The 8,643-nt window shown below is 53.3% G+C and overlaps 2 protein-coding genes across 2 annotated transcripts; both read right to left on the reverse strand.

Annotated features, from left to right (window-relative positions):
* Positions 1-2,160: 2,160 nt before the first annotated feature.
* TRUGW13939_08564 (uncharacterized protein) lies at positions 2,161-7,146 on the reverse strand (the record flags this gene model as incomplete). Its single annotated transcript, XM_035491697.1, has 1 exon — positions 2,161-7,146. One exon carries the CDS (start codon positions 7,144-7,146, stop codon positions 2,161-2,163), a length of 4,986 nt encoding a protein of 1,661 aa, XP_035347590.1.
* A 542-nt stretch (positions 7,147-7,688) lies between these two features.
* On the reverse strand, positions 7,689-8,312 carry TRUGW13939_08565 (uncharacterized protein; the record flags this gene model as incomplete). The annotated part of the gene is made up of 2 exons (XM_035491698.1): positions 7,689-7,862; positions 8,019-8,312. 2 exons carry the CDS (start codon positions 8,310-8,312, stop codon positions 7,689-7,691), a joined length of 468 nt encoding a protein of 155 aa, XP_035347591.1.
* Positions 8,313-8,643: the final 331 nt, after the last annotated feature.

Raw genomic sequence — 8,643 nt, forward strand, 5'->3', positions numbered from 1 at the left:
CCTAACCCTAACCTAACCCTAACCCTAACCCTAACCCTAACCCTAACCCTAACCCTAACCCTAACCCTAACCCTAACCCTAACCCTCCTTTTCCTTTCCCGTTCACTTCTCTCTTTCTCTTTTTTCTACTCCATATACTTGCCTCTCGCTGGGGTAACCACTGGATTATACTCCTCGCACCATCATTGGTAACCCTAACCCTGACCATGATCGACCCCTCTTCCTAACCCTGACCGACACCCTTTCCTTTTATTTTCCATTTCCCCGTCTTTTTCTTCTGCATCGATGCTGGTCCACACTCTTCGCGGTCTTTCTGACAACCCCGAATCTGGCCCCGTGCACCATCATTGGCAACCCTAACCCTGACCTTTTCCTTTTCTCTCCTTTTCTTTTCCTTTTCTTTTCCTTTTCTTTTCCTTTCCTTGTCTTTTTCCTGTTCTTTTCCATTCCTTTTCTGTTCTCTGTCTTTCCTTTTCCTTCCCTATTCTTTTTCTTTGCCTTTTCTGTCCCGTTCCTTTCTCTCTTATATTCCTTTTCCTTTGTTTACTTTTCCTCTCTTTCTCTGTCTTTTTCTGTTCTTTGTACTTTCGTCCTTCTCTTCTGGTTACTGTGTATAATAACCTTTTTGCCGGTAAAATCATGATATTGTACCTCTTATACCATCATTAATAACCTGAACCCTGACTCTCTCCATTCTATCTCTGGTACGATCATTGGTAATCCTAACCCTGACTGCACTGTATTACTACTTGGTCTGTTTTTCCATCCTTTCTGCCTTTCCTATCCTTCCTATCTTTTCGGCTTTTTTGCTTTATCTACTTTCTCTGTTGTTTCACTTCTGTCCTTTTTCTTTATTATATATAACTGCCTCTCGCTGGGATCACTGCCGGATTGTGCTCCTGGCACCATCATTGGTAACCTTAACCCTGACCTTTTCCTTTCCTTTTCCTGCCTGTCCGACCTTTCCTGCTCTTTCAACCTTTCTAATTTTTTCTGTCTTTCTGGTCTTTTCTACTTTTTATATTTTTCTTCCTGTTTGTGCTATTCCTATTCTTTCATTTCCGTCTTTCTTTTTTTTCTATTATATATAATTGTTTCTCATGGGGATGACAACCGCATTGTGCCCCTTGCACCATCATTGGTAACCCTAACCCTGGCCACCATGGGCCCCTCTCCCTAACCCCAACCGATACGTCATCCTCTCTCTTTCCTTTTCATCTTCTCCTCTGCTTCTCCGAACTCGTCATGACACTCTGCCGTCTCCCCGATGATGCCTCAATTGGGCCCTGTGCACCATCATGGGTAACCCGAACCCTGGCCTTGGACAACGATGTCCCTCTTTGCAACACTCTCCTTTCCTTTCTTTCTGGTCTTGCCATTTCTTTTTCTCGCTTTCTTTTGGTATTCTGTTATATATATATTATCTATGTCGATCTGTGTATATATATATCACTCTCTTGATTCAATATTCAAAATATATATTCCTCGGACTGGTTTATATTGACATCTGTAAATATATATAATCACTGAATAATGCTTTTATTGATCTGGTAAAACCCCTGCTTCATGCGTGTATATTCTATGCCTTCCTATTGAACTTTCTGTCTCATCCATGTATATACCTGATCTGGGTTCTGATAATCTACCTGATCCTGATGCATCTATGCAAATATTTGGAACTGCCTTGACCGTCATGCGGGCCTATGCCTACAAACCTCTGCTTGACCGTCATGCGGGCCTATACCTACAAACCTCTGCTTGACCGTCATGCGGGCCTATACCTACAAACCTCTGCTTGACCGTCATGCGGGCCAATGCCTACAAACCTCTGCTTGACCGTCATGCGGGCCTATACCTACAAACCTCTGCTTGACCGTCATGCGGGCCAATGCCTACAAACCTCTGCTTGACCGTCATGCGGGCCTATGCCTACAAACCTCTGCTTGACCGTCATGCGGGCCTATACCTACAAACCTCTGCTTGACCGTCATGCGGGCCAATGCCTACAAACCTCTGCTTGACCGTCATGCGGGCCTATGCCTACAAACCTCTGCTTGACCGTCATGCGGGCCAATGCCTACAAACCTCTGCTTGACCATCATACGGGCATTTTGTGCTTATGGAACCTCCTCTATTTCTATATTATTGTGGTGTATGTATCTACATATGGCTTATGATTGAATTGGAATCCTCACTGCTCTCGACATCTACCTGCATCGTATCGTCGACCCATGAACACATCCACGTCATCTCTTCTACCAACCCACTACGCTCCTCTCCACGTTTTCCAAACTTCCGCTGAAAATGACGAATCAACGCGGCCTGGTTCTCATGGGGGACCCCTCCCCCGGGCATCTGCGCCAACCGCCGCTCCCATGCTGGCTGGATCACCTCCCGCATCGGTCCATGCAACAACTGCGCCATGGTGTGCGCCGCCGTCTCCAAATATCGACATGCTTCTTTGGTACGCTGATATCCACCATGATCGACACGAACCCATCGTGGACATATCCACTGCGGCGAATGGCACTGAAAACATACCGCATAATCCTCATACCCGTTCCTCCCATCTTCGCGTTGATTCCCGGTCACCTTGCGGATGGTCTCCTCGATCCACGCCGCCGCCTGTTGGCCTTCGGCCCGGGGACATTGATACGTGAAATGCTCGCTGGGTGCCTCGTGCATCGCGCAAATCCGGCATCGTCCCACCCACCGGTCAAAATGCTCCCGGATGGAATCCACCGTTCGCGCCTCACGCTCGATGTGTGATCGTAATTGCTCCCATGGCTCGTTGTATCCTCTCCGCCGGGCATGCGGCATTGTCACCATGGTGAATGCCTCGCTTAACTTTCGTTTCGGGGACCGCGCCGGTGCCGGGACTGGTGATCTGGCCTGGACCTGAACCCGCCTGGCCGGTGATATGGCCGGGGTCTCACTCTGCGTGGTCGGTGATGTGGCCTGCGTCTCAACCGGTATGGCTGCCGCACAACATCCATCACACGCCGCTTCACCCTCCTCGCACTGCTGCCGCTGGTACCCATCCACCTCCCCATCCAAATATGGATCGAACACGCCTCGTCGACATGGCTGATCAATGTACCGCTGTACCTGCTCCAATGCCCGCAATGATCCCGCATCTCGATCGGTCACTGGGTCCCCCCATCCACCACCACTACCGTCCAAAACCATCACCGCCGTGCTGCCCTGCCCATCTCGCCCGGCACGCCCACTCTCCTGGGCATAATCCAACAACGATCGGGGACGCCCAACGTGGATCACACACCGGATGTCGGGGATATCGATGCCCATGCCTAATGCACTGGTGGCCACGATGACGCCGCTGGGCGTCTGTCGGAATGTGCTCAACATCCCGGCTCGATCAATCGTGTGGGAATGGTATGCACCGCATCCCAATGCCTCCGCGACCTGCTCCGTCTGGTGCCGGCTGTTGGCGTACACCACCACCTTGCCGGGCGAATATCGCGGGATCTCCTGTTCAATCCACGCCATGATGGCCGCTCCCACGTCACCACGTCGGCCATGCTCCTGCGGCCGCGCAATGCGGACCACCCGATATGCAATGTTGTGACGACTGGTACGCGCGCGGATCCAATGCACGGTGCTGGGGGGGAAATACATCCGCTGGCACAATCGCTCCTCGTCCTCTCGGGGCATCGTCGCCGTCAACAACAACATGGGGGCACGGTACCGGACCAACTGCCCCAACTGCGTCATCGACTTGCGGAAATCGTACTGGTCGTGCAATGCGATGTGGCATTCATCGATCACGATCCGGTCCAACTGGCCGGTGAACTGCTTGCGGTTTAAAAACGTGCTGAATGTTTCGTCACGTACGGCGGACTCGGGCGTGATTAACACAATCGATGCACCATCGGCGGGTTGCCGGTTGTTCCATGCGACACATTGAATGTCTAATTCCGCGCATCGACGCTGTAAATCATCTCGTAACGACACCAATGGGATGATAACGACCGTCGTGCCACCGCGGGCCATCCATGCCGGCAACATGAACAACAAACTCTTGCCACCACCGGTGGGCATCACGCCGATGACCGGGCTCTGTCCTTGGATCACGGCCTGCACAATCTGCTTCTGTGGCCCGCGAAATGCGGCGTCCGGTCCCATCATGTCGCGCAACGCCTGGTCGACATCCATGCGCTGCATCCGCTGCCACCGTTCCTCCCGGCTGCGCTGCGCCTCGTCCGTGAACCACGATGTGCTGGATGCTGGGGGCGCGCTAAATGGATCGGCATCCGGGTCGGACGGCGGCTGGCATGATGCAAACCCTAACCATGTATGCCAATCCTGACTGCTACCACGATATCGTTCTCGCATGGACGCCATGGCGCCAAACAACTCGCGGCTCTCCCGGGCGTATATGCCACCGGCCGTGTGTGGATCATGCCCGGCCTGACGATCGGCGGCATCGGCCAACAATTGCACCTCGTCCATGGCCTCGGGGTCGTCTCCATCATCCGCCGCAAATCGATATTTGTTGCGTAAATACCGCCGGCTGATGGCAATCGCAACCTCACGATATGATGCAATGTGCAATGATTGACCGCGCAATCCCATGGCACTCTCGCGCTGCAATATGTGTCGTAATCGTTCGGAATTCCATTTCGCTTGGTGTGGGTGGGCGGTCCAAATATGGCTGGACACCTGGTCCCGTTGATATATATTTCCACTGACCACCCGCTCGAACGGCTGCACCAACCACAAATACCACACTAATAACTCACCCACCTCGCGTGGTAAATATCGATGGATGATCTTAACGTCGCCGCTCAATTGGTAACCCTTGTGGTACTGCGCGACCAATACCACCATGCCATCCTCGATAAACATATTACGGATCCCACCCATGGGACTGTTCTCGTGCCGGATGCTCAACAACTCGGGGGCCCGCGCCGGTTGACCCCATGTGAACTGGATGGCCACCAACAACTTCTCTAAAAACGCAGTGATCCGGTTCTGATACGCCATCCATCGCGCCGGATGAAACCCTTGCCCGTCGGCCTGGATGAATCGACGCCGCACGGCTGGGTCCTGACGGATTCGATGCCACATCCAATGCTCCCCATCCACGGGCCATTGCGTTCGGGTGTCCTGTAAAAAACTCCATCGTGCCTGGTTATTGCTGGGGTCGTCATACAAACGGTCCCATGGAATGGCTGGCACGGCGTCGGACGGGCATCCTAATATGTCGTCGATCAATATCCGCCGCGCGTCCTGGACCACCGCGTGCACCATGCCACGAAACTCATTCATGGTGAACTGCCGGTCCTTATAACATAACTCGTCCCCATTCTGCCACTGTACATGGCCGGCGCTGGTCGTGTTGTAATGGATCTTCAACCCATATGTGCGCAAATCCAACATCCATTGCGTGGGGCCTTGCGATCCGCGCACCATGAACCGATCCATCATCTGGGTCACCCACTGCAAACATCCTTTGCGGCCTGGCGAACTGGGTGGCGGCGATCCACCATATGCGCTGTCCCAATCCGTGTGGTCCATGGAACTGGGCAACTCGGCCGCATCCTCCTCCTCGGGCTCGTCACTCAATTCGACGGCTTTCTTCACCACCATGAACCGCGCGACCTTGATCACTCGCGATAAAATGGGCGGGTAATCCTCGGGCGTACGGAAACCGCCCTCACGAACCCCCAATACGGCTGCGGCACACACTAATGCGCTGTCGTACTCCCGTCGGGTGATGCGCTGGTTCAACAATTCGATGCAAAAATCCAAACACGCCCGCTCCACGGGGCTCAATGGCGGCACGGTGATGTTGCTGGCTTCCTCCTCATTCTCCGGGGGGCGCTCAATATCAAATATGGCATCCACATCAACCGTTCTCCCCATGGCCGTCTCCTCCATCGTCTTCTCTATCCCGTCACTCCTATCATTGAAAAAATCGGGTTCGTTGCTGTCCACGGACAACGAATCAATCGACATGGTGTCTCTCTCCTCCTCCTCCTCCTCCTCCTCCTCCCCCTCCTCTTCCTCCTCTTCCTCCACCCACGGTGCCCGCGTGGCCCCGGATCGCGTGATCACCTTACCCTTGCTCACCTGGCGGGTGGGTGGAATCCGCACCGCGTCGACCAACCGCTCCCATGCCATGCGCTGTCGTCGCGTGAATCGATACGGGGGACTGGTCCACTCGTGCGGCTGCTGCGTACGCCAAAAAAACATCAACATCTCCTGCCACGGCCGCACCTGCTTCACGATTGACTCCTCATCCTGGTACGCCTCTAACGGGGTGTACCGCGTCTGATGCTGCTCGGTCCGGATGGCTTCCAACCGCACAAACACCCCAATCTGGTGAATCACGGACAACTGGCTGATCGTGGCCAACCGCGCCATGGCCGTCCAAATGGCGTGGGCTTCCGGCTCGATGGACGGCTGGCCGTCGATATCCGCGGGGGGTGGGCTCACACTCTGTATCAAATCGGGGATGTCGAACTCCCCCAAATACTTCACCCACTCGGTTCGCCGTAACCACGGGTTGGCCTCGTCGACCTGGCCGGCCTGGATCTTCCGATCCGCGGCCTCCTGCACGCTGCGCCAATGCGCCTGCATGTTCTGGATTAACGTCTCGCACGCATCACCGTCGGGGGCCACGGCTTCATCCGTCTCGGGAATAATCGCAAAATACTGCGAGTTGGCCTTGACGGGAAACAACCGCTGGCATTGAACGGGACGGCATGCCTGGTCCTGCTCGTGCTGAATCTGTTTCTGCTCCATGTGGGTGGGCTGTCCGATCTTTCGGGTCCGGGACCACTGATGATGCTTGATCCAATGCTGCCGCATGGTGGGCATGGTAGTGCATATGTATTGGCACGAATGGGAACTCAATTGACATCGATATCCATCAACGGGCGCGACCAACTGTTGGATCGCTGTGGTCCGGGTGGCCGGGATATTCAACTCGATCGGGTCATGCGCGATGTTGGGCCATGTACGAACATCATCGGCCAATGTGACGCGCATGGTGGTGGACACATAACGGTGCGCGCGACGCAAATGCGTTTCAATCTGGCTGGGCCACACGGCATGGCGACACTCCCGGCATACCACAATGGGAAACTCCTCTAGTTGCTCGAAAAACGTGTTATACATGATGATAATAATGAATTGCCCTGGTAAATGTGATAAATACTAATGCTATCTATAATGGTAATGGTAATCTGTAGTATGGACAATATATGATTATATATAACCATGCCCTAATACGTCGGAACCCCTGACGATCCGTCATGGCGCGCACGCGATATATCCTGGCCACTAGCGCCCGTCGCACCCCAACCAAAACAACCTGAAAAACCCGTCCTTTTCAATTAACCACGACAGCGGCACGATAACTTGAATATCGCTCATTCTCCGGTGACGAGCGATTTAATGGTATGAAAATAACTGGTCCAATTTTGAGGGCGATCAGGCGACAAAACCTGATTGTAGTCTACAAAAGTTCGTGATTGTAGTCTATGACACTAACCCTAGATTTAACTAGCAAAAATAACCCTAAAATAGAGTTTGTGATTGTAGTACAGTTCACTACACTCAGGTATTTTGGTTAGAGTTTGTGATTGTAGTACAGTTCACTACACTCAGGTATTTTGGTTAGGGCCTTGCGATCCGCGCACCATGAACCAATCCATCATCTAGGTCACCCACTGCAAACATCCTTTGCGGCCTGGCGAACTAGGTAGCGGCGATCCACCATATACGCTGTCCCAATCCGTATAGTCCATGGAACTGGGCAACTCAGCCACATCCTCCTCCTCGGGCTCGTCACTCAATTCAACGGCTTTCTTCACCACCATGAACCGCGCGACCTTGATCACTCGCGATAAAATAGGCGAGTAATCCTCGGGCGTACGGAAACCGCCCTCACAAACCCCCAATACAGCTGCGGCACACACTAATGCGCTGTCATACTCCCATCAAATGATGCGCTGGTTCAACAATTCAATGCAAAAATCCAAACACACCCGCTCCACAGGGCTCAATGGCGGCACAGTGATATTACTGGCTTCCTCCTCATTCTCCGGGGGGCGCTCAATATCAAATATAGCATCCACATCAACCGTTCTCCCCATAGCCGTCTCCTCCATCGTCTTCTCTATCCCGTCACTCCTATCATTGAAAAAATCGGGTTCGTTACTGTCCACGGACAACGAATCAATCAACATGGTATCTCTCTCCTCCTCCTCCTCCTCCTCCTCCTCCCCCTCCTCTTCCTCCTCTTCCTCCACCCACGGTGCCCGCGTGGCCCCGGATCGCATGATCACCTTACCCTTGCTCACCTAGCAGATGGGTGGAATCCGCACCGCGTCAACCAACCGCTCCCATACCATACGCTGTCGTCGCATAAATCGATACAAAGGACTGGTCCACTCGTACAGCTGCTGCGTACGCCAAAAAAACATCAACATCTCCTACCACGGCCGCACCTGCTTCACAATTAACTCCTCATCCTAATACGCCTCTAACAGGGTGTACCGCGTCTAATGCTGCTCAGTCCAGATGGCTTCCAACCGCACAAACACCCCAATCTGGTGAATCACGGACAACTGGCTGATCGTAGCCAACCACGCCATAGCCGTCCAAATGGCG

Source organism: Talaromyces rugulosus, chromosome V (genome assembly GCF_013368755.1).
Source record: "Talaromyces rugulosus chromosome V, complete sequence".
Lineage (NCBI taxonomy): Eukaryota > Fungi > Ascomycota > Eurotiomycetes > Eurotiales > Trichocomaceae > Talaromyces > Talaromyces rugulosus.